This window comes from Propithecus coquereli, unplaced genomic scaffold (genome assembly GCF_000956105.1).
Source record: "Propithecus coquereli isolate 6110/MARCELLA unplaced genomic scaffold, Pcoq_1.0 Scaffold32, whole genome shotgun sequence".
In the NCBI taxonomy this organism is placed as follows: domain Eukaryota; kingdom Metazoa; phylum Chordata; class Mammalia; order Primates; family Indriidae; genus Propithecus; species Propithecus coquereli.
Window position 1 is genome coordinate 3,723,999 of NW_012148841.1, and position 26,634 is coordinate 3,750,632.

A 26,634-nucleotide genomic window follows, 5' to 3' on the forward strand; every position below is an offset into this window, starting at 1 on the left:
GTAGAGATGGGGTCTCACTCTTGCTCAGGCTGGTCTTGAACTCCTGAGCTCAAGCTATCTTCCTGCTTTGGCCTCCCAGAGTGTTAGAATTATAGGTCTGAACCACCTAGCCCAGCCTTTGATGAGTTTTTTAAACTTAAATTTAATTTGAAGATAAATTTTATTTTTATTTTATTTATTTATTTTTGAGACAGGGTCTTGCCCTGTTGCCTGGAATAGAGTGCAGTGGCATCATCAAAGCTCACTGCAACTTCAAATTCCTGGGCTCAAGCGATCCTTCTGCCTCAGCCTCCCAGGTAGCTGTGACTACAGGTGTGTGCCACCAAGCCCAGCTAATTTTTTTATTTTTTTGTGGAAATTGGGTCTTACTATGTTGTTTAGGCTGGTTTCAGAGTCCTGGCCTGAAGCAATTCTGCCCCGGCCTCCCAAAGTGCTAGGATTATAGGCGTAAGCCACTGCACCTGGCCAGTTTGAAGAGAATTTTTATATCATCACTGCTTGACTATAAAATCAGTCCTGCTTGGCAAAACTATTAACAAATTCACTGCAAAAATAAAAACAATGGAAACTTAGTGAATTTTAAAAATTGGCAAACAAGGACATTTCTGTATGACAAAAGTAACAAGCTTCATTTCATATGAAATATTAGTTGCAATTGTTCTTCATGGCTTCAGTGGCCTCCCTTTTATTCACTGACAATATTAGCCTCATTAGGCATTTATCTTAAATCTTCATGCACTTTCCAGGTGGGAGGACTTTCCTAGGTACTTGGTGGTGAGTAGTGGAGTTCACCTGAAATCATTCACTACCTCAGTTGGAGAAACATGTCTCTAGGGGAAAAATCAATACTATTTTACATTTAGTTTTCAAATTTTAGTAAGCCTAAGAATCACCTGAGGCTCCAATGCACACTTCTGGGCCTTCCCCAAGTCTAGAGACCAGCAGTCTGCATTGTAAAACAGTGCCCCAGATGACTTCAGTGAAAGTAGTTTTCAGACCCTAACTTTGAGAAATGTGAAAAAGCGTTCTTTAGTCTATTACTGTATGCAGTCATTCCTCAATAATTGTTGAGCACCTTCCAGGGTGCTCTGTTAGCCCCTGGTGGGAGGCAGAGGGGTTGTGCCAAGACTCAAGATACAATTTTCATGTCTCAAGGCAGTACTGTATATGATTGGCAGATGAGGGGTACTAGCAGTGCTACTCTAGGTGTTTAGGGTTGGAGGGTTAATATAGGCTGCAGTTGTGAGGAGGCTCTATAGCTCCAGGCTGTAAGGACCTGAAGGTTTTTTTCTAGAAAGAAGGAAGGTGTAATCAGAGTTCTGGGAGCCACGTCAGCCTGGACTGGAAGTCGTAGGTGAAAAGGCTCAGGTAAAGAGCAGGCGCTTTACCCTGGGCAGCGAGCTGTTACTCAAGGCCTTCTGCATAGAGACAGGAGGATAGCTCCGTTATAGGGAGAGTAATAACCTGGTGTCGATGCTCAGGATAGACTGGCCCTGGTGGTGCCAATGGCGTGCGCTTGAACGAAGAGGCAGCTGAGGAGTGGCGAGATGATGAAAACACTAGGGAGAGGGAAGGAGGTGAGAAGGTGCCCAAGATGACAGGTGCCCCTGGAAGAATGAGAGCCTTTTTAAGGACAAATCTCTGCGGAGGGAATCCTAGACAATTCAGCTTTCTGGAATCAGTGTAGGGAGCTAACGGCAAAGAGGACCTTGTTTGTGTTAAGCCAATTAACTCTTTTTAGTGTCTCTTAAAATACGAATCACCGTCTGCACATGTTCCCAGCTGCCCGTTATTGCCCAAACACTAATAAAGCGCCACCACCCCGCAGCTGGGTCGAATACGCCCAAGACACTGCCTACTTATACCGCTGTGGGGACCTCGAACCTCCTCTGGTGACCCAGCTCTCTAGCCAAGGGGTTTCCAAACTTTGCTGCAGCCTGGATCCCCCGGGGATCAAGAAGAAAGTGCCTACCCTCCACACTTAACGTGCAGCAACGTTCGGAGACCATTGGTCTGGCCACATCGCCAGGGAACTAAACAAACACCCAATTCCTTCCGCCCGTCTGTCCTCTGACCGAGGGCTCGCGCCGTGGCCTGGTCCCCTCGCGGTCGGGCGCTGGGCGCGGGCCGGGAGGAGGCGGCGCCCAGGGCTTCTCGGGCCGGGACGCAGCGGAACCGAAAGCAGCGGGCGGCGCGGGGAGGAAGGAGGGGGCGGGCGCAGGGGGTGGAAGGGCGAGGTGGCGACCGGGGCCGGGAATGCCCACGGCGCGAGGCTCCCGAGCCGTCGGGTGGCCGCGTCCGGGCGATGGCCCTCCTTCTCGTCGCCGACTTCGATCTCCGGAAGGACGTGCTCCCCTGGCTGCGGGCGCAGCGGGCCGTGTCGGAGGCCGCGGGGGCCGAAGGCGGCGGCTCAGGTGCGGGAGGCGCGCGCCGGGGTTGGCCGCGGGATGGGGGCGGGGAGTCGGTCACCCACACCTGGGGACTCCCAGGACTGGGAGCAGCCTGTGGCTCCGCCGGCCTGCAAAGGTTGGTGCCCGAGCTTGCCTTTGTAGAGTCCCAGCTTTTTTGGCTTTGCCACCCTCACCCCCGGCCACTGGGTGAAGGTCGCAGCTGGGCTGCGCCACCTCCCCTAGCGAGGCCTCCAGCTTCTGGCTTGCTGGTTGCCCACGGTAGTTCACCCTTAGCAGAAAGGCGGGACGCTAGCGGTCCCCCGGCATCACCTCGCGGGCGGGTGTGGAGGAGCAGCTGCGGGAGAGGTCGTTCTCTGCGCTTCGTCCGCGGCTCACCGGTCCAGGAAGGTTCGTCGGCGGGATCGGGGCTCCGCCAAGATAAGGGGCACGTGGAAGTTGCGCGTTTTGCGTTTTGAGGAAGAGAAGATGAATCGTGGCCGCCAAGCCGTATAAGTAACAGTTGCGTGGTTTGTCCCCACGATTGTGAGACGTCTCTGCGTCTGTGTGAACAGCGTCCGTGATTTAGGGGACGTGCCGCTCCGACGTGCGGTGTGAGCAGGCAGGGGACGGCTTTCGGGCTGCCGGCGGTGATGGGGAGAAGCACCGAGCCCCCCTCAGCTCCACTGAGCACACCGTTTGCGCCAGCCGCAGGCCTGGAGCGAGACAAAGTGATGCTCAGTTCGTTTCCTACCCGGCTTCCTCAGGGTGAATTGGAATACACTCCCAGCAGTTGAGGCTTTGGTTTTGCCAAGGCATCTGCCACAAAGATCCTTGTTTTGATTTTGGTGAGGGAGTGAAAAGTGACTTTTGAGTCTTCCCAGCATTGATCTACTTTAAAGAAGGGGAACCCTGTAATTTCCCAGTTTTGTTTGTTTTTGTTTTTTTAAAGAGAAGTTTGCTGTAAATAATGGAGCATCTTCAGGGCTTAAATTCAGTTTCAAAGCAGTGTTGCCCCTGGGTTCCACCTGGTGCGTGGGAACACTTCAGTGTGCTTTCCTCTCCCTCTGCCCTCTGGTTTTCCGTAAACACTGTAGACTTTAGAGGACATTTTTTGGCAGGGGTTTCAAATTACCTGTATCTATAAGTCTTTTCTCCTAAATTTCCGTGAAAGTTTTCCATTGCCAACTTGTATCTTCACACTGTTGTACGGCTTTAGGAGAATTATTTGTAGGTTTCCTTGGCTTGGCATGTTAGTTACAAATAAGGAGTCATATACGTTAGTGTAGCCTACACCGTGAATTTGCTGTTAGTGTCATTGTTAGTAAAACTTTGCTCTTTTTGGGGGGTGAGGACGAATTTAAAGTCTCCTGAATGTCTAAAAGTTTTCAAAGGTTTAACTTTTGAAATACAACAGGCAGCTTCAAGTCAGTCTTCAACTACAAAGCAGTCCTTTTTCTGAATTTGCACCTTATTTTGCTAAATGGCAGGTGTCTGCAAATATGTTAGATGAAGTGTGAAATGCCACAGTCTTATGTTTCAGAAATGCCTGTTGTAATTGAAAAGCTGGGTGCGACCCAGTTGGATTTGGCTTCTTCGTATCTTTCACTCATCTGGGAAGAAACATAAACTTGCGTATTGATGTTCCACTGAACAATAGATACACCTGGGGCCTCAGAAGGTAAACTTACTGGAAAGAGTAGCTTTTCTGATATTGGTAGTATTTTACTCTTTCAGAGCAAATATCTTGACAAGATTGTTAGTTCTATTATACTAAGAGGATTGTTACCTCTGATAATCACCAGTGGGTGGTAGCTTAAAAAACCCACAAGTTAATTCCTTTTCGACTGTAGTATATAGCACTGTCAGGGGAATCTGGGATTCTAATTTCTAGCATAGCCGTTACTACACACATTTGTGCAAATTATTTTCCTTTCAAAGTCCCAGCTTTTCAAATGTAAATTATGAATAATTATACCATTATAATGTCTCCTCTCCACATATTTGCTTTCTAAATGCGAAGCCTTCATATTTTAACATCAACAAATACAATTGAAGATTTCTTAGTGGTGCTAACTAATTCTCGTTAAATACGTATGTTATATTCCTGGAAAAATATCCAGGGAGCTGAGTTAAGTCAGCCATGGAAATTGTGTGCATATAAGATACCATTTTAGTCAACAAGGGGTCAAGGAATAAGAGGACCAGATTTAGTTCCTGAATTTGCTCCTGGTTGTGGGGTGAACTTCGGGAATGGTCTCTCCTGAAATAAAAGTTGGTTAAAAGTCAAAACAATTACATTAAATGAATAACATGTTAGCTATAAATAACAATAAAAAACCAAAATGAAACCATGTTCCCACTACCTAGCTTACAAACAGAACAATATCAAGACTTTTGAAGGCTCTTGTGTGCCCCATCAGATCCTATTTCTCTCTCACCCCGCCAGAGGTTAACAATCATTTAACATTTTGTTTTAACCTTCCTTTGATTTTTCTTTGTAGTTTTAACCCATATGAATATCTCCCTAAGCAAAATATTTCATTTTACTTGTCTGTGAATTTTAATAGTAAACAAAAGCATACTGTATGTATCCTTTTTGCCTCTTTTTTCTCAATATTGTAAGATTTATCCATGTTGACAGGTTAGCTATGGGTCATTAATTTTCACTGCTGTGTAGTATTCCACCGTATGAATATATCGCACGACATGAGGGTGGACATGGAAATACACCACTTAGATTCTCCTTTCAAAGAAGGGCTTGTCCCAGGTGCTGTGAGTGTGGTCAGCAGACAATCTTCAGCTGTCAGCCCCTTCAGGGATTGCCGGAGGCTGCATCATCCAACTTCATTCTCTTTGGAGTATGGTCCACATCCAATGAGGGATTGAGGTGGTATTTAAAGGCCTGGTCATTTTGACTCAGCATGGGACAACTCTGGCAATCCATTTCAGTTCTGGAGCTTCCCCTGCGGGGGACTCCAAGTTCATCTGAGGTTGTGGGGCCTGCGTTGCTGCTTGGTTTCCTTCCCTACCACAACTTGCTTCCTTGTCCTTCCTTTTACAGTATTAATCCCACTCTACTAAGCACTCCCTGGTGAATATACGAGGTACTGAATTCTGTCTCAGAGTGCTTCCCAGGGAACCCAATTTACATACCCTTTTTCTAGTGGGTGACATTTGGAAGGTTTCTGGGGTTTTCTATCATGGTCAATGCTTTTAATAACCACCTGGTACACACAGGCACAAGTTTCTCTAGGATATATGTCTAAGAGTGGAGTTGCTTAGTCATAGGCTATGCACATCTTCACCTTTCCTGGGTAGTGCCAAAGGTTTTCCGAAGAGGTATACTTATTAACACCCTCGTTTGTGGTGTGGCAATGTTTCCGATCCTCACAAGCCCTCGATAGTTCCAGATTTTAAATTTTTTTTGTCAAACTAGTGGGTCTAATTGTTATTTCATTGTGCTCTGAAGTCAAGCACCTCTATGTGTTTATTGGCCATTTGAATTTCCCTGTCTGTGAAATCTGTTCATTATTTGTCCATTTTTCTATTCTGTTTTTTTAAGTATTGACTTTTTAAAGGGGTTCTTTATGTATTCTGGATTCTACTTTATTCATCATATGTGTTGCAAATGTTTTCTTTCAATCTGTTCCTTGTTATCTCAGTTTGTGATGGTGCCTTTGATAAACAGAAGTTCTTAATTTTAATGTAGTCTAATTTGAGTCTTCCTTTAAAATTTACATGTGCTTTTTTGATCTTTTAAAGAAATCCTTCCTTAGAAGTCATGAAGACATTTTTCATTTTTTAAAAGCTTAATAGCTTTGATTTTCATATTTTTTAATCTACCTGGAATTAATTTTTGTGTGATAAATGATGCAGGAATCCAGTTTTAATTTTCCATTTTATCAGCTGTTTCAATGTTACTAACCAAATGGTCCTCTGGTCCTCACTGGTAACAAAGCCACTTCTGTCACACATCAAGCTTCTTTGTAAGGTCTGCTTTTCTGAGTTTTTTGTTTTGTTTTATTATCTCAACTTGAGATGACATCTTAATAACTATGCTTTATGATAAGTCTTAACACCTGGTTGGGTAAGTCCCCCAACCTTAGCATTTTTCAGGAGCATCTTGGCTATTCTACGCCCTTTGATCTTTCATATATATTTTTGAATTCACCTGTCAGATTTCACCAAAAAGTCTATGGGAATTTTGATTTGAGTTGCATTGCCCCCACAGATCAGTTTGTGGAGATCCAGCATTTTTAGAATATTAAATCTTCCCAGCTATCAACAAAGTATAGCTTGCTATTTATTTAGATTCTTTTAATGACTCTTAATAAGTCTTAGAGTTGTCTCCATGAAGGTTCTGCACACTTTTTGCTAGATTTTTTCCCTAGGTTGTTATTGTTGCTCTCATAGCACATTTAAAAACATATTCTAACTATGGCTGGTATATAGCCATACAATAGATTTTGCACATTGATTTTTTTGCATCCCAAATCAAGGTCCCTTGTTGGGGTGGATTACATCTTCAAGAAACTAAGATCTGTGGCATGTAAATTTTCTAAGGTTTAAATGTCATGCATATTTAAGCCTGCAAAAAATATAGGTTTTCTTGCCCGCTTTGATTATTCTTGGATTTATGATACATCAGATTGATTTCATCTTTCAAATATTGTAATCATTCATCTTTGCCAGGGAAGTGATATATTTAGCAGGTGACTCATTCAGGAGTAATGCTTTTTTTGTTGTTGCTTCCTGTATTCCCCCAGCTTGACTTGGGGGTTAAGAGGTTGCCCCGGTCATATTGTTTTCACTTGTTTCATTATTCTCTTGCTGCTATCCTTCCTTTTTACTTTTCTTTCTGCTACTTTCCTAGTCTCCTTTCTTATCTCTTTTTATTGCTGCTTAACTACCCCATTCTTTTTCTCATTCAGAATATGAAATATAAATCACATGATCATAGGATTTAAGAATTATAATATCTGGTCATGTTGAGCCTGAGAATTTATGTGAATTATTTACAGAACAGGAATAATCATATTTTATCACCTCTTGATCTATGTATTGGAAACTAGTTCAACTTTTTGTATATGGCTCTATGACTTTTTCTTCCCAACTAGGGTTATTGAATAGACACAAAATACTTTCGATTTTTGTCTCTTAGCAGTTGGGAATAAAATTTACACATTTGGCAAACGTCTTCCTATACAGTGAAATCACTTGTTTGGCAAGTAATAGATTGAAATAGGTGAAAACATCTGGCAAACCAGCTTTTATACGAGTTATACCTTGCCAGTACGTTTAGTATCTAGGAGGTACTCTCCTTTCTTTCAGAGGTTTGCTTATACAAGTATCTGTCAAAATGCTACGTTTCTTTCTTCATGAACACTAAATACACTGAACTGTAAAAATTAAACCACATTTCCTCATTTGAAATTGCTAAACTTCCTCCTCTGGACTTTCCAGTGATGAACTCCTGGGAGAAGAGTCAGAATGAATAAGCAAAGAGGTTCTTGAAATACCCCTTCTAAAAGGGTGTGTTAAAACATGAGCAACGAATGTAGGGAGGAAGGGCTGATGGGTTAATACTGTGTGGTGAGACATTGGTCTCTGAATTTCCAACATCGCCGAATTTGTCTATTTCAAATGTCCTTGAAATGTGAATGACATACTTGACTGCGGGGTTATTCAAGTCTGCAGTTGTTATTACCTAATGTACCCCTGAAAGCATTAATTTTTATGTCTTTCAACTCTGGCTACTGTGGTTATATTATAAGCTGGTCCTAGTTATGGTATCTAATGAATATTGCTTAGTATATAATATAAACAATTATATACTAAGAGTTTAGTGGTTCTCAATCCCATCCACATGTTAGAATCACCTGGGGAACTTAAAAACACATACGCACCAGAGAGTGGGCCCCACACCAGCCCAATAAAATCAGAATATCTTGGGTAGGGCTTAGGGCACCAATGTTCTCTTCAAAGCTTCCCTGATGATTCTAAGACAGCCAGAGTTGAGAACCACTGGTTTAATGGAATAAGCATGTACCATTTGTTGTAATTTGCATTTATTGGAAAATTTTTCTCTTAATTTTTTAGTGATTTGAAAATTAGATGTGCTTTTGCAAGTAAATTGGATTTTGTTAGCAAGATTTCTTGTAAAGGAGTTGCTTATCTTAGCCGAAACTTTTTGAGTGTACTTTCGTGAAGGTCTCTCCCAACATCCTTATGATCTTGAAAGAAAAAATACTTCTCAAAACATTGACACATTGCATTCCAGAAGTTTGAGTCATATGTAGGATTGCAAAAGGACTCATTGAAATTCTCTTTAGATGTCTACAAAATCTACCTTATAAGGATTTTTGAGTAATTATCCATTTTCCCATTGTAAGCTTGATACAAGACACTTGGCCCGCTATTTTGTTTACTTTTTTCTAGGTTTGAGATCAGTCTGTGCCACTTTTTCAATGTGAAAACAGGCCAAGTCTGTTTACCTAATTGAAACTCGATTGTTTTGTTAGTACATTAGGCCTGTAATACCTTATGTGGTATGGATGAAATAGAAACAAGAACTCTTTAAATTGTGAAGTACTATTTAGCAGTAAGCTAATTATTTGAATCCTATTCTCCTAAGACACCAAATAATTATCCTTATTTTTAAAAATCAGTGTGCAGTGTGTCTGACAGCTCAATATACATATATATATAGAAAAATGCATATACCCATACATAAAAAATCCTTCCCCCATCCCTTTGCCTCACTCCCAGAAGACCCACAAAGCTTCCTGTGACGGGTGGTTAAGAGAGAGCTCGGGGAAGCCTGCTCTTCTTCTATCTAAATGTTTTCCAGCTATCCAGTGCAGATGTCCAGCTCACCAATTATTTTTATCCTGTTTTTTCCTTTTAATTTTTCATTTTTGGGAGACAGGGGCTTGCTGTGTCCAGCGGGGAGTGCAGTGGTGCGTCATAGCTCGCTGCAACCTCCAACTCCTAGGCTCAGGTGATCCTCCTGTCTCAGCCTCCAAAGTAGCTGGGACTGTAAGTGTGAGCCACCACACCCAGCTAATTTTTCGTAGAGACAGAGGTCTCACTAAGTTGCTCAGTCTGGTCTTGAACTCCTGGCCTCAGGCAATCATCCTGCATTGGCCTCCCAAAGTGCTAGGATTACAGGTGTGAGCCACAGTGCCTGGCCATATTTTTTCCTTTTTAACTAGGAATACAAACTGAAATTTGCTCTCAGTTATAGGATATTTTGTATATGTTTTGTCTGAATATTAGAATTTGTCATAATCAATGTAATCATATTTTAACATCTAAAAACACTGGTGGTCATGTATGGGAAAAATAAATCAAGTTTAAGCAATTTGTGATAACTTTTGAAGAAGTCAACAAAATATACATTTTTCCCCAATTAATGATAATTATTGATGCTGTATTAATGCTGAAATCTTTTAAATGTAGAATTAGGATAAATATCCTACAATTTTAGAAGAAAGATGATAGTTTATAAGTTAAATGCTTTGTGTAAAGAGTCATTATGTCCTTCACAAAAATATGGTTTTCAAACAAAAAAGTGCAAGGCTCAGTTAATTTTCACAAAGTGGAACCCACTTATGTAACTAGCACTCAGAGCAGGAAAGAAAACTGTAATAGAACCTCAGAAGTCTTTTATATTCCTTTTCGGCAGTCACTTATCTACACTGTAGATTAGTTTTGTCTGTTTTTAAAACTTGCATATAAATTGAAACATACGGTTTGTACTTTTTTTGGTGGTGGGGGAACTTCCTTTGCTTCAGTTACTTAATTGCATATTATAGCATGTTACAGTCTTGTTATATAGTTTTCCATTTGGATATACCACAATTCATCTCTTGATGGATATTTTGGGTTTCTGGTTTGGGCTACTATGAACCACAGTAGTATGGACATTCTTACATGTGTCTTTTGCTGAGCGTATGTATATGTTTCTGTTGGAATATATGTACAAATGTAATTGCTAAGTCATATATGTTCAGCTTCAGTAGATACTGCCAAGCAGTTTTCCAACTTATACTCCCATTAACAGGGTATGAGAGTTTCAATTCACATTTTTGGCATCACATAATATTAAAACATAAGGATGCATGTTATAATTTTTAGTATAACTAACAAATAGCAAAAGAATGTATAACTGACAAGTTAATAGGTAGGAGAATGAAATAATAAACTCTGATTAGTCCAGAAGAAGGCAAGAAAGAGTAAAACAAATAGTAATATGATAGAAAATAAATAGTAATATGATACATATAAACTCACTTTATCTGTAATTACATTAAATGTAAATGGACTATATACTCCAATTAAAAGTTTAAGAATGTCAGGCTGGGGGAAAAAAACCCAAGTGGATATTCATTATAAGATACATATGTTAAATATAAGGACACAGGAAGATTAATAGTAAAGGAATAGGAAAATTATACCATGTAAGCACTAACGAAAAGGAAGCTGATGTAGCTATACTAATATCAAAGTAGACTTTAAGGTAAAAAAAAAAAATTATTAGAGATAAAGGACGTTTTATAACAAGAGATTGACTAGTCCAGCTCCTGGTTTAAAAACTTACGTGTGATTTTTCAGACCTGATCACATTCAGTTACAAAGGCTTTACCTGACTGGGCCTCATAGGGGAAAGCTGCCCTCTCCAGACCAGACTTGGTGTCTGGCTGATGTACAGCAGTCTCTCAAGGGAGTTGCAGTCACTACTCAGGCTTCCCTGGCTGGCCATACACTTACACATGGCTGCATTCCTAGCCCAGGTGCCTTCATCTGGAAGCTTCTTTTTATTAGGTGCCTCTGCTAATACCACCTAAGTAGGGAAAAGTGGGGAGCTTTGAAGACACTTTTTCTCATTACTTTTCCACTCCTAGTTCTTCTCCCTCTCCCTCCTCTCAGCTTCTGAATCTGTAATACTGCAGGAACCTTTTTGGGGGGCTCTCTTGGCAGTGAAATGAGCCCCATATCTGCGCTGACCCACCTGACCCTTGTAATGGCACTGTTCCATGGAAAATAGAACAGGGAAGTTGGCACTTTTCTCTTTTTCAGCCCTTTGCTTATAGCATCACAGTTAGTGATTAAAACCTTGACTGTTACTTTCTTTTTTATTTGATTGCTTTAAGTGACTACTGAGATATGTGGCAGATCAGCTGAGTGCCTAACAGGGATTAATCCACTGGGAAGCTATAACAGTTTGTATGCCTCTAGTAATATGGCCTCAAAATACATAAAGCAAAAGCTACTAGATACTGGAAATTTATTGTAGTATAACATACAGAAAAGTGTATAGTCCAGGGTGTGCAGCTCAGCGAGTTATTGCAAAGTAAGTGTATCAATATACCCAAAATATACAACATTACCAATACCTAAGAAAACTACTTTGAGATACCTCTCATTACTACTCCTTTCCTCTTCCTTAAGGATCACTACCGTTCTCACTTAAAATAGATAAGCTTTGCCTGTTTTAAAACTTTATATAATGGGATTATCAATATGTATTCTTTGTATTTGGCTTCTTTCACTAATATATTTGATATGTTTTTAAACATCATCTGAGTATTAACTTGCTATTATCATTTCAGATGTTTTAGAAAATAATTATGAGAGCTTACGTGTACTAAATGTTGAAAGAAATGGAAATATTATTTATACCTATAAGGTATGTGTGTACTCTTTTATATTGTGATAAAATATATATAACATATTTACTATTTTAACCATTTATATTTTCTTTACAGAGTTCTATATTTACCTTATTAAGGGGTAATAAGACTTATTGGCATTTAACTTTTGTTAAAGACATTTAGCCTTTAACATATGACCTTGTTTTTTGTGTGTGAGATTGAATAGGATGATTGAAATTCAGTCTTATGAAATGTTTTCTCTTTTTAAAAGAAAATAAAACTGTATGAACACATTTGACACAGTACTCAAAATTTTTGAATATATGAACAATCTCATTTTCTAAAGGAAAAATGCCAAATAAAATATGTCGTAACCTAATTAATGTGTTACATTTTTATCTTTGATAAAATGTTAAATAAGATTATTTAAACTTAGATATGCTGGGACTTTTGAGGCATTATTTAACAATGTGTTTTCGATGTTGTATTCTAAGAAAAATTTAACGTTACTGTTAACTTTTCTGTAGTAGGGACACATGAAAGAATAATTCCAATGGCCGGTGTGCTTTGTACAGCTGTATCACTGCACTTTTTTTTTTCTTTTGATTTCAAAAATACTTTGTGTCTAAGGATGGTACCTTTAAGGAATTGTATGATTCCAGAAGTTTTACTTATAAGAATATCATGGACTTGTTATCGCCACTCCTGTTATCCATCATATATGTTCTCAAAGATATAAATGGAGATACGAAAAGATTCACTCCTTTACCATGCCGAGGCCTACTAGATGGGGTCTCCCAAACTCACTGAGCTGTACGTGTTTATCTGTCTCATTTTTTGAGCCCAAATGACTAGCCGAATCAGGTTTAGTTCCTTTCTGACATGCACAACAAGCTTCCTTTAAAGTGCTTATTGCTAAGATTGGTTGAATTATTACAGCTTTGCTTTAAAACTAGTAACATTGTAACTTCCTAAACACTGACATTTAATACACATCTTGTTAATTTTTTTTTTAGGGGGATAAGGGAAATATCTTCTTTGGATTATATGATTGCCAAACCAGACAAAATGAGGTAAAAAAAATTACCATAAATCATAGATTACTCATTGTTTACTGCTTTTAGAGTTTTCTTCTTTCTGTCTCCTCCTTTTACATAAAAGTTGAAAATAATGTAGTATAAAATGAAGTTAGAGGCCTCGCACGATGGCTCATGCCTGTAATCCTAGCACTTTGGCAGGCCAGGATGGGAGGATTGCTTGAGGTCAGGAGTTCAAGACCAGCCTGAGCAAGAGTGAGACTCTGTCTCTACAAAAAATAGAAAAATTAGCCAGGTGTGGTGGTGCGCATCTGTAGTCCCAGCTACTCAGGAGGCTAAGGCAGGAGGATCGCTTGAGCCCACGAGTTTGAGGTTGCAGTGAGCTATGATGATGCCACTGCACTCTGGCCAGGGTGACAAAGCTAGACCCTGTCTCAAAAAACAAGACAAAACAATATAAAATGAAGTTGTATATAAGTTCCAACTTCATTTTCTAAAAATTTAGTTTATATTTCTTTCATTTTCTTCTCCCTTTACCATCTCTTGGCCCCATTATCTTAGAAAAACAAAAGTATAAGGACTCCTGGACCAAAAATAAGTTGAAGTCTTTTAGTCCTTTGAGATTTAAGTAAAATTGTCTCAAACCAATTATTCCTATATTCTGTAAGGAAGTAGGAAGTCTGATGCCATCTTCAAGATTTATGTGCTCCCAGGTCATCTCATAATGACCTCTGGCTCTGAATTCTGCTTCTGCATAACCTGCACTTGTCTTGCTTCTTGTTACTGCTCAATGATCTGGGTGTGGAACTCAGCCCCCTTTCCTTAATTTTTCCCCGAACTGCTCACGTAAGGCATTGGTTGATGTGATAGACTTTGTCTAATTCTTGGGGCAAAAGGGAGGGAGTCATTTTGTGCCTATGTAGAAACAATTTAGAATTGAATATTAGGCATCCTTGAACTTAAACATCCTTTATCCATTCCAAATTTCTCACAGGTCACCTTACTCTTCAGGCTTCTAATACGACGCTTGGTTAATTCTTTCTTCTTTCCCATTTTCCCACCCCTTTCACCCTCATTCATTCATTCATTCATTTGCTGATCCAACAAATATGCATTGAGTGTTTCACCTGTTAGGTGCTGGAGACACAGTGGCAACCAAAACAAATCCTGTCACAATACACAGTCTAGGGAAAGAGACAATAAAATCTCAAGTTTTTAGTGCAATCCTTAGCTTAATTTCTGTGTGGTTTGTATTAATATTCTAGGAAGACGGGTTGAGAGGAGACATCATAGTCTTCTGTCAACCTGGTTGTGGTGGCTATTACTAACTTTTGTGGATGTATTCATCTCCCCCAAGACCGTATGCACTTGAAAGTAAAGAGCATTTTGCAAACCAACATGTTCCATGCCCATTACATTTGGCTTACCGCCTTGTGAGTGGTAGGAATTCAGTCATGTTTTTCAATGGATTGGTAGTGATAGCTTCCTTCCAGAGTGGCTGTTTTTCAAGTTTCTTTAAGTGACAAAAGTTCTTTGGATTTCAAAATATGGAGATTTTTTCTGAAAATAAATTGGCTAAAGGATAAATTAATAGGAAATCTAAATTAGCTTTTGTTAATAGGCAAATCTTGCTTCTGAACCATAGTTGCTAAACAAATCCTCCCCTTCTGTCACATGCCCTCCACATACTTGCAAACTCTACAACCCATATGTTTATTAGCCCTTTGATAGTTTTGTTGGGGGAATGAATTTGTATGCTAAGTCTAGTTGGACTTTAAAATTCTTTTCAAGTACTATATTTTTTTCTGGGAAAATTGCCACCAAGAGAGAGATGGTGCTTTCTCTCGGTAATAGAGCTTCAGGATAATGGTGCCTGAGTCTTAACACTTACCCATCCTTCTCTCAAAGTTTTAGTTTTTTAAAAATTTGCAAGACAAGTATAGCAATGTCCTATGTACCCTTTACTCAGTTTTCCCCCCTTTTTACATCTTGTGTTACTGTAGTATAATATTAAAACCAGGAAATTGACATTACTAGAATGTGTGTATGGTTCCATGTCATTTTATCACACGCAGAGATTCCTGTATTTGCCACTGCAATCAAGATACAGAACTATTCCATCACCACAAGGATCTACTAGTGTTGACATTTTAGCAGTTTGAATGAAGCATAGAAACCTTACCTCCTTTTAAGTTCCTTTACCTTTCCCCACTTATTAATACAATTGTCTTCATTATTTCCTCTATATCTTTAATATCCACATCAGACAATTTTATACTTTTTGCCTCAATTGTCAAACATAATTTTGAAAACGCAAGAGAAGGAAAGTCTATGTTTACCCGTATTTTTGCTGTTTCCATTGTTCTTTCTTCTTTACTGATGTTCTAAGATTCCTCTTTTATCATTTCCTTTCTCTTTCAAGAACTTTTTTGTTTTTTTAGCCATTATTTTAGGGTAGTTATGCTGATGACAAATTTGCATAGTTTCCTTTGAGAATGTCTCTATTTCTTTCATTCCTGAAGGATAATTTTGCCAAATATAGAATTCAGGATTGACAATTCTTTTTGCTCAGCTCTTGAAAAATGTTTTGCCACTTTCTTCTGGTCTCCATGGTTTTTCATGAGAAATTGGCTGTCTTTTGAATTGTTTTTCTCCTGTAGATAAGGTGTTGTCTTTTTTTTTTTTTCCTTGCAGCTTCCAAAAATTTTTTCCTTTGTCCTTAGTTTTCTGAAGTTTGATTATGATGTGTCTTGGTGCAGATTTGTTTGGGTTTTTCCTGCTTGGGTTCACTCAACTTATTGAATCTGTAGTCTCTTGCCAAATTTGGGACATTTTCAGTCATCAGCCATTATTTTTTCAAATACTTTTTTAGTTCTACCCTGTTTGTCCTCTCTTTTTATAGACTCCGATTACATGAATGTTTGATCTTTATTTTTATTTATGTTTTTGAATGTTAGATCTTTTGTTTTAGTCTCACAGATCTGAGATTCTGTACCTTCCACCCCCCGTTTATTTTCTTTCTGTTTCAGATTAGGTAATTTCTATTGTTTTATCTTCAAGTTCACTGATTCCTCTGTCCTCTCCACTGTGTTGAGTCTATTCATTGAGGTTTTGTTAAAAAAAAAAAAAAAAGAATTGAGGTTATTGTATTTTTCAGTTGTGAAATTTGCATTGGTTTTTTTCTTTATATATTTCCTTGCTGATGCTTTTATTTTTTCATTTGTTTCAAACATGTTTGTAATTAAGCATTTTTACTATGGCTGTTTTAAAATCTTTGTCAGAAAATTCTGATATCTGTGTCATCTCATTGCTTGTGCCTATTGTTTTTCTTACTCAAGTTGAGATTTTCTTGGTTCTTGACATGATACATGATTTTCTATTGTATCTTAGACATTTTGAATATTATGAGACTCTGGATCTTATTTAAGTCTTCTGTTTTAGCATGCCTTCTCTGATACTATACCTGCTGGAGAATGGGGAGTCACAACTTCACTACTGCTAGGTAGGGGTGAAGGTTCAGGTTCCCTCACCTGGCCTCCTTTGATACCCCAATGGGGAGAGGCACCTTGTTATGGCAGATAAGAGATGGGATTTCAGGCTACCCACTAGGCCTTCACTGATACCACAGCAGAAGAGTCGGAGTGAGTAAGGGAAGGCAGGTGGAGAACTTGTTATCATTGGATAGTAGTGGAATTTCTGGCTTCTCATTCAGCCACCTCTGACACCATCCCACTGAGGAGGGGGAGAAGCACCTCTTTAGTGCTGGGTATGGGTAGACATCCAGGATCCCCACATGGCTTCACTAATACTCTTGGTGGGGGAAAGCTCATTACCACTGTGCATGGCCGAAAGTCCTAAGTTCCTACTTTGTCTTCTCTGATATCATTCTTGCAGGAGTGGGAAGGGTGCCTTGTTATAGTTAGTCAAAGAGGGAAGTCTAGACACCCCACTCAGCTTTTCCTGGTTAGAGGTAGGAGTGGGATTGTGTTTTTTTCCATGATGTTTGGCTGGAGTAAGATGGTTATAGTCTATAAAATTTTCTATCTTGCAAGGTTTCCCTTTTCCTGTTCCTTTGGCTAGAGAGAATGGATGTATATTTGTTTTTGTATGCTCGTGTCAGCATGTCTGTCGCTTTCACTTCTTTAGCTCTGAGTCTGGGATATGCGATACAAAAGTAAAACCCAGGAAACTCACTACTGTGTCATTCCTTGGGGCCTGTGGTCCCTGGAGGGTCTTCCATCTTCTGTCTACTTTTCAGAGTTGTCCTAGGTTTGTTTTATATGTAATGTCCATTTTTAAGATGCGCTTAGAGGAATAGGGAGAAATAAGTTGACTCTACCTCAGTCTCTCTTTCTGAAGGTTTGACTGAATGATCTTTCCTTGCAGTAGCCAAATGGGAAGCAATGTATTACTTTTAAGTAGGCAGGTTGCAAATACCTTTCCTTCCTCACCCTCTCTTCCATTCCCTTTCATGCAGGCCTTCCCTGTTAGTGCATACAAGAGTGGACATGATCTAAGCTGGTTGAATAAAAGGGAATAATGGACTTTACTGGGAATCTGGGATATGGACTCTTATCTTTTCCACTGGGTTTGGTGATGAGCAAACCCACTGGGTTGAAACTGCTGTGGCTTTGGGGAATAGAACTTGGAGTTCCATTGTGTGGAGGCTTAAAAATATATTGAACCCAGAAAGCTGAGAGAATGGATATTTCCAGCTTTGTATCAAGCCAATGCTGAAGTCATATGCCTTATACTATTCAATTTGATGAGCCACTAATTGCCTTTTGCACAGGTTAGTTTGGAGAAGATTTTTTGATGCTTACAATTGAAGAATTCTGATACTTGCATACCTTTTGACCCAGAAATTCCACTTTTAGGTTTTGATTCTATAGAACTGCCTGCACAAGTTCACAAAGACGTATGTAAAAGGAAGTTCACTGGATTATTATAATACCTAAAAGTAGGAGGCAAACTAAATGCCCATTAGAAAGTTCTTTGGAAATCAACATAGCCATTAAAGGATTAAGAAGTCTATAAATGTATACTGCCACAGAAGGCTCTCTAGAACATATTGTTACATGAAGAAAAGCAAGTTGTCAGAATAATATATTCCATTTATGTTAAAAAAAACTTGTAAGAAAAATGATATAAGTGCATAAATATATATTGAAAATTCATTTTAAGAGATCTAGAAGGCTACAGAGCAAATTATAAACATGCTTCCTTTTGGGAGGGAGTTGGAATTGGCCGTGTATGATGGAATATTTATATTTCTTGAATTCTTATTTGGTAATATTTGCATCTTTTTAACATGGAGACTATACTTGTTATGGAGACTAAACTAACTAAAATGATAAAACATTAAAAATTAAGTATATACATCCATGATTTTTCTTATAATTTAGAACTCCTCAATTTAGAGCCAGAATGAAAGGAAACCAAAATTTCTCACATGAATTCAGTACCTTCTTATTTACTGAAACTTCATTTTTTCTAATCAATTGTTCCTGACTTTCCCAATATTTTCCACTAACTTTTGGCTTTAGCATGTTCTCAGTGTTTTTTGACCGTGCAGGTATTAATAACCTTAATACTTCTGCTACTTACTGTTTTTCTTTGTCTATTCTCTCCTGAGGTCTAAGACTTTTTATCTTTCCTTTACCCTCTGAGTGTATTTTAAGAGAGCTTGCCTAATATAATTGATTTTTTTTCCAGTTCCTCAATCTGCACATCACATCCTCCTCCTCCATTCCATTTTCATTTTCTTTAATATTTAAGGAAATGGAATCTTGCAAAATTTTGAACATTTCAAATTGCAACAAGAAACAAAAAAGATTAATGATAGAAGACTACTTTTCTGGTCCCCTATATATGGAAGTCCTCCAGGAGATGCACTTGTGACAGTCTCTGAGACATAACTAATGATATCATAAGTTGTGTAATTTGATTAAAACTTTACCTACTTCGATAATTATAATAGCTAACATTTGAATGCCTAGTGTGGCAGACATCGTACTAAGTGCTTCATATAGGTTATCTCACTTGCTCTTCCTAAAACTCCCATGAGGTAGATATTATGATTCCTATTTTATTGATGAGGGGATAGAAAGGCTGAATAATTTGTCCAAACTCACACAGCTCAAGTGGTAGAGTCAGGATTTGAACCTGGATCTAGTTGGGATCAAGGTCTGTGCTCTTAACCACTGTGCTTGATTATCTCATGGCTAAGTTTCAGTGTTAAACATGGCCTACAATAGGAAACCTTTTTCATAAAGAATGCTCTGGAATGTCTCAGCATGGCTAAACTAGTTTACTGATGGTTCTTTAGTAAAATATTTTGCCCCAATGAAACTTAGTACAGAGCTTAATGGGAGTTTATATTCATACAATTGTTGTTTAATATGAAGCTCCAAATTAAAAAAATATTTTTATTTTAATAGCATCTGTATACCTTTGAGAAAGACTTGCAGGTTGTCAGTTGCTCTGTCAACAGTGAGAGAACTTTGCTTGGTAAGTTGAACTCTTATTGCTACATGTCAATAACTGAACTTTATCTTTTAGGAGTTCCAAAGTATTGAATTTTTGCAATTTGATTATTCTATAACAGTGACTTTCTGGGAAAGAAATGTTCTTGGGAAATTAGGTTTGAAATAAAGAATCTGTAGAGTATGTCTACAAAAAAAGAATGCTTTGTAGTCTACCTTAATCTTCCACTGACAGGTCTTTGAGCCCTCATTTATTTTAGATATAAAATAGTAAACTTTAACAGCCACCCCATGGATCAATTGCTAATGACTTTTTTCTTTTTCCATTAGCTGCAAGTTTAGTTCAATCTACTAAGGAAGGAAGAAGGAATGAGCTTCAACCAGGTAATGAAATTATAAGTGCATATTGGTAAATGAAGATTTATTGCACTGCTTAGTAAAATTTCAAGCATCTTTAGAAATAGCCCTACGGTATCTCAGAATGAGAAGGCAAAGGTCATATCAAGCATGAATGAGGCTTTCTTTAAAATATCTTTTGCAAGTAAACAGGAAAATGCAGAAAATAATCTAACAGTGAATAGCAGAAATATTAAGACGGTAATTATCACATGCAGAATAAATGCTGAACTAGAAACCTATGGCCAAAAGCTGGTGTAAAAGTTTGGGAAAGTCAAGAATACCATTTTTTTTTTCTTATATCTGGTTAAGTATTGATTGGTACCAAACACATTGTGAATAGTCCCCAAAAGCTCAATTCCATTCATTTGCCAAGGCCCACTTTACAGGTTGTAGCTAGCTGTGTGATGGTCCCTTACCCCCTGCTTCCCTTTTTTAAAAAATATCTGTATCATTCCTCTGTCTATAACCCAACAGCCTGCCACAATTGAGTGCCTGCTGTGGGTCAGGCACTGTACATGGTGCTGGGGATACAATGGTATGTAACAGAGATGTGGTAACTAACCTCCCTCGTGGAGCTTTCAGCCTAGTCCTGGCTTTCAACTGCAGATGCATACAGAGGCCAGAGAGACCATGTAAGTAAGTGAAGCAGACCGAGTGTAAGAGAAAAAATTGACCAAGAAAACGTCTTTTGCCCCACCCATTTTTAACACAGAAACCTAGAAATATTTTTTCTCTTGAATGAAAAAGAGTTCAAGAGCTACAGGGACTAGTGGTGGGGTGGGGGGGCTCCCATGGAGGACCTCAAAGGGGGAGCCACTACATAGTCAGCTCTGGCTTTTTGTTGTCACTAGTCCAGTGGGGCCAGCTTTTCAATTTATCAAGAGAAGTCTGGACTTTTATGTAAAAATCTAACTTGTAAATATTGGGTCACATATCTTTAGAAATCCTACTCGGGCGATGATAACCGCCTGTGGGTTGGAGCCAGCCTCTGGACTACCGTTTTTCAACTTCTGGTCCAGTAGATCCCATCAGTAGTGTACTGTTCTGATCCCAGGTGCTTTCCATCCATTCTGTTTGTTTGGCACTTAAATCCCTTCTATTGTTAGCATAGTTCCCATTTAGATGTATTCTTCTACGGTCACATGGGTGGAAAAAACCTTTGTACGTACTTTCCACATGAGGATTATGAGGCAGTCCCAGGCTTCTCATGACACACATTTCCCCGCAGAGCCAGCTTAGAGTGACAAGGGACCCACAGCTGGGTCTGGATGGGACCTTCTTGGGCCTCAGCAAAAGAATTTATGGGTGACATTGATGGGCAGGAGGCTTACTTACCCTGAAACCTCATCATTCGCATTACTCATCCTTACCTCCCCGCTGTATGATGTGCTGAGAACCACAACAGCCCCCCACTTCCTTCTGTGCCATGCCCCCCTCTTATCAGGACCCTTAGCGCACTCTGCCCCTTTTAGAATTAGGAGCAATGCTCACTTCAGAGGAGACAATGCTGGACTAGGTTAAGTGAAATATGATCTGGGACATTAGTGTCCTGACTCCTAAAACAAGGGTATGGGTAAAACCAGGATATGGCCCTGACCGATGGGCTGATGAACCCCTTTATCCAAGAAGGGAAAAAGCCTCGCCACTTACGTTCCTTGAGACAGGCTGTGCCTCTGTACAGAACCTCAGGTGGCTCCCTGTGCTGCCCAGTTGTTCTTGTGTCTTACTGCTTTCAGCCTTGAACATTCTTTACTCTGGTAAACCCAGTAGTAACTATATTTTTTGCGATATTTACCATCTATGGCTGATTGTCACACAGAACAGTGATCATCGGTGATTATAAAATGTACTTTCACACCAATTTTAAGTTTTATTTGATTAAACCCTATATTCTATTTAGATGTGCATCCTCAGTCTTATAATTTTGATGTATCTGTAGTGAGATTATCTGCTTACATCTTTAAAAACATTAGCATGGACTGGGTGCGGTGGCTCATGCCTGTAATCCTAGCACTCTGCGAGGCTGAGGCAGGAGGATCACTTGAGGCCAGGAGTTTGAGGTTGCAGTGAGCTATGATGACATCACTGTACTCTAACTAGCAGGGTGACAGAGCGAGACCATGTGTCAAAAAAAAAAAAAATTAGTATGAACATTATTATTGTATCAGATACCTCATAGCTTTACATCATAGCTCACCTTTTATGCCAACCACTATGGTGAGAACCAGCCCTTCCTGGGTGTAAATTGATAGTGCCTGACCTCAGTGCCCTACCTACTTCTTTTCTGCCTAAGGCCCTTGGGAAAATCTGTTTAGAACCTACACACGTACAACCCGGAAGTGTGGTTGGGCATGATGCCCAATAGGGCAACCCATGACTAATGGGGGGCAAGGAGCTGAAGGAGAAATGGTCCCCCTTTCCATCCCTAAAGTGGATAATTCTGAGGGGCACTCCAAGCAGCTTAAGATCCAAGGTGATCACTAATTTGATAATCCCCCATTTTTACTGGTGTACTTTTCTTCCCTGTCTCATTCTCCCTAGTCCCTCAGGCCAACCTCTGGCTGGAGTGATCCTAGAGTAATCCTGTCACCTGAGATAACTTCTTGTCTTAGTGTGGGTCTCCCCACAAGTAGAGTCTGAGGCAAGGATTTGAGTGCAGTTAGTTTATTCAGGGGATGATCCTGGGAAACAACATTGGTGAGTGTGTAAACAGAGACCTGAAAGAAGGGAGGAAGCAAGCACGTGGCTCTGGGGGAACCATGTTTCTGGCGGAGCAGATGGCCAGCACAGGGGCCCTGAGGCAGGACTGTGCCCAGTAGACTCCCTGTTCAAAGTCAGCGAGGAGGTAAGTGAGGCTGGAGTGCACTGAACAAGGGGCAGAGTGGTGGGAACTGAGGCCCAAGGAAAAGGGGCGTGAGATGCAGGCAGACCACCTAGACCCTAGGAGGCCACTGCAAAGACTTGGCCTTCACCCTGAGCAAGACGGGAAGCTATGTGGATTCCTAGCAGGGGAGTGGTCTGACTGACTTTGCAAAAGGTTTGCCATAGCTGTGTGGAAAATAGCTGCAGGAGGGCAAGGGGAGAGCAGGGAGTGGTTGGGCAGCTGTTTCAGTGGTCCAGTGACTTGGACTAGGGCAGCGGAGCAAGGAATAAGTGGTTGTGTTTGGATATATTTAGGATTGAGTTGTCAAAGTTCACTGCTGGATTTGAAAGAAGCATGAGAAAAAGAGGCAAGTCAAGGATGACTCAATCCAAGGTTTTTTGACGAGAACAGGCAAGGGCGTGTGTGTGTGTGTGGATGGGAGGGGCAGGAAAGAAGAGTTTGGTTTTGGACGTGTCTGTTTGGGATGCCTAATGGATGTCCCTGTGGAGATGCGAGGTAGTAATTTGGATATGAGTCAGAAGTTCAGGTAAGAGGCTAGGGCTAGAGATACATATTTGGGAGTCATCAATGCATGGAAGGTATCGCTCATCATGGGAAGGTTTCATTTCATTCAGTTAAGATTTCAGATACAATGCAATCAGAAAGCACTATAAGATCTATTATAATCTTTTGTCCTTTGAACAATTATATTGGAAATGTTTATTTCATCTGTCCATGAAGGACCTTATAAGCCATTTGATTATAAAATGTAGTTTGCCTCAGGTGTTTTAACACTCTGCTTAAAATGGGATTTTTCTGTTGCAAATGAGACAAACTATAACATTTTTCATTTAAACAAAGTAGGATTCTGTGATCCATATACTTTACAACGTAGTTTTTATCAGCAGTGCTTCTCTGTTGTGGCAGTTAATGCTTTATTTAGAAAATGGCCTTCCACAGGAAGCCCCCCTTTGCCCTCTGCCTCTTGGGAGTCTCGGTTGCCACAAGGCACAGCAGATCTCCACTGGGCAGCAATTGGGGTGACCACATGTGTCCAGGGCCCGCTGCCACTGAGATTCTCCACCGCTTCCATGTGCCACTGAGGACAGTTAAGTGCCACAGGTGCTCCGTGGAGCTGTGGTTTGCTTCAGGAGCTCCAGTAGCCAGAGCTCCTTCAGAACCAGCCCCACCGGACTCCTGCAACCTGTCACCATTTCACAACGTGTACCTTTACCTGTGTAGGGCCGGGTTCTTTTGCTCAGCCTCTGTCCTCCTCGTGTCACATCTGTCCCTGTGCCTGCATCCTGCTAGCTCTCCTTCCCATGGTATCCAGACCCTCTGGGCCCTGTCTTCCCCTTCAGTGATGCCCTCCCAGAATCCGCCGATACTTTATTCTCTATATTCTTAATTTAGCACTTCATATGGAATCGTGGGATTTTATGGCTGAAAGTGATTGTAGAAATAATCTGGTCTGTAGCCTGTTTTTTTGTTTTTAATAAGAAGGTCTTCAGGCCTAGGAAAGCTTGACGATTTGCTAGAAAGTATATATGAGGTTAGTGGCAGAGCTGAAACTGGAATTGTCTCTAGAATTCTAATCCTGAATGCTTCCTGTTTCACTGTGAAAGCATATGGTATGTTATTGAGAGCAATTCCTACTTGTAAGGTTTACTCTTTGCAAATAGGAATTATGCTAGTTAGTTAAATGTGTGGGCTGTACTATAGAAGGGAAAAATTGGTGTAGCAAGATGGTTTCTGCCCTTGAAGATCCTTCCATTTTAAAGGTAAGAAAATTTAGCTGATAGCCAGTTATCTTACTTGGATAGAAATTCGTGCTAAAAAGGACAAATATATGGCAATTCCTTATTTTTCCAGTGAGGAAGTTTTCCCTGTCCCCCATCAAAAGTTGTTTTTCCCAAGTTGGAATATATGAACTTTTAGGGCAAGAGATAAAATAATATCAGCTTATATTATTTAATATATTAATTTAGTCACACACACTTAACATAATAAGGAAAATTGCTCCCCCCCAACCCCACCTTTCACAGAACATTTCTGTTTTTCTTCTTGAGTATCTTTTACACCAATGTCTATCTTATTCCTGGAGCCATTTTTGAGTCGTCAAGCAGATTTCCAAGTCGCCTTGCCTTTACCTTGGGTGTATGATTCTGTCACAAGGATTTTCATCCTAAGCCACAAGTACCCATTTACCAGACATTTGATTTTCATTTTTTCTATAGTTGTATGTTTGTGATTCCACATAACTCACTCACTGTCTCACCTTTTCAAGACAACAAATATTGTAATATTTGAAAGGCATGTTTTTGGAGATATCCAGTCCTCACAATTGTTAGGGCATATTCCAGAAATTGTCCTATTAATATATCTTTTTGCCCTTCTTTTAAATAAAGCAGTATTGTCCGATTACTTTCTTACATACTGAAAACAGGCATTGATTAATTTCTAGGCTGCTGTGCCATCCCCAAATTATACGTTATTTTTCAAAATAGTCATTGAGAGAGCACCTGATCATAGTAGAGTCTTTCTATTTTATTTTTTTAGAGATAAGGTCTCACTCTGTCACCCAGGCTGGAGTACGGTGGAATCAGCATAACTCGCTGCAGCCTCAAACTCCTGGGCTAATGTGATCCTCATGCCTCAGCCTCCCAAGTAGCTGGGACTACAGGCATGCGCCACTGCACCTGGCCTGAGGGTCTTAATAAGAGCTCAAATAAAGGCAACTACTTCTTTTCTATGGTTAAATCTTGGGGGAGGGGGAACTTTGTTCTAAATTTAGATATCTGTGGTAACTGCATTCTAGCTTGTGTCCGTGGACAACTTCTTAAATGCTATCTTCTGTGACATTTGCTCAGATGTGACACCAAGGAAATAAGGGGTTCATTATCAGTGCTCTACCACCATCCCTGAGGGAAACCCAGTTCCTGTCCTACTGATAGGTACTGCCAGCCTTAACATGTTCACCAGAAATATCTTTATATTTTCATACACAAGCAATATTTGCTATTGTGCTGCAGAATTGGAGTGACGCTGAATTGAACTGTGTTTGTTTAGACTGAGAAGCCCAGAGGGCCTGTGCAGCTCTACTAAAAATGGCTGAGGGATGGGTGGGAACTTGTTCCTCACTCCATGCACATTGACTTCTCCCTCAGGGTGTTTTCTGTATCGATTTTGGATTTTAAGAAGTGTCAAAGTCAAACTTATAAGTCAAAGTGTCAAACTTTAAGAAAAGTACCTCTTCTTGTGGAATAACTAATATAACAGCTAACACATTTACATTTTCAATGTTCAGACATGCCCAATTTGCAAATTGTAGAATCATGATAATTGAGGGGCAAAATGATCCCCATTAGAATCCAGTCTGTCAGGCATTCTCACATATTGCTGGCAAGAACAAAGTCATATACGGTAACCTATTTCAGAAGCGACTGTGTTTTAAATGTGATGCTTTTCCGTAAACTTAGGAATTCTCGTAACCTGACATTTGCTTTCCCTGGTATGTGCTGTTGTTTCCAGGGTTGCTCAGAGACTTCCTTTTTTATGTTTGCATTTCTTGAATGTCCTGTGGTTTTCATAACAAAATACTGCAGCTTCAAGGCTCCTGAGGGTGTGGAAGGCAGGTCCTTTGCTGGGCTAATTGCTTTTTGGGGGTCCTGGAGTCACCAAACATCCCTAGAGAGTGGAACTGGGAATAGATTGAGTTTAAGTCACCTAGAGGGAATGTGTGATGATGGTAGAATTGTTTTGTTGGCTACAAAGTCAGTATAGTAGGATTTACCGGGAATTCCT

At 40.0% G+C, this 26,634-nt stretch overlaps 1 protein-coding gene across 1 annotated transcript in view; it reads left to right on the plus strand.

Moving 5' to 3' along the window:
- Window positions 1–3,040: 3,040 nt before the first annotated feature.
- The window catches only part of GSAP (gamma-secretase activating protein), an 82,677-nt gene continuing 59,083 nt past the window's right edge, over window positions 3,041–26,634 (plus strand). The window contains exons 1-5 of the mRNA XM_012650292.1: window positions 3,041–3,155; window positions 12,005–12,081; window positions 13,063–13,119; window positions 19,524–19,593; window positions 19,899–19,952. Coding sequence (XP_012505746.1) covers window positions 3,041–3,155; window positions 12,005–12,081; window positions 13,063–13,119; window positions 19,524–19,593; window positions 19,899–19,952 — 373 coding nt within the window. The remainder of the gene's footprint in view (window positions 3,156–12,004; window positions 12,082–13,062; window positions 13,120–19,523; window positions 19,594–19,898; window positions 19,953–26,634) is intronic.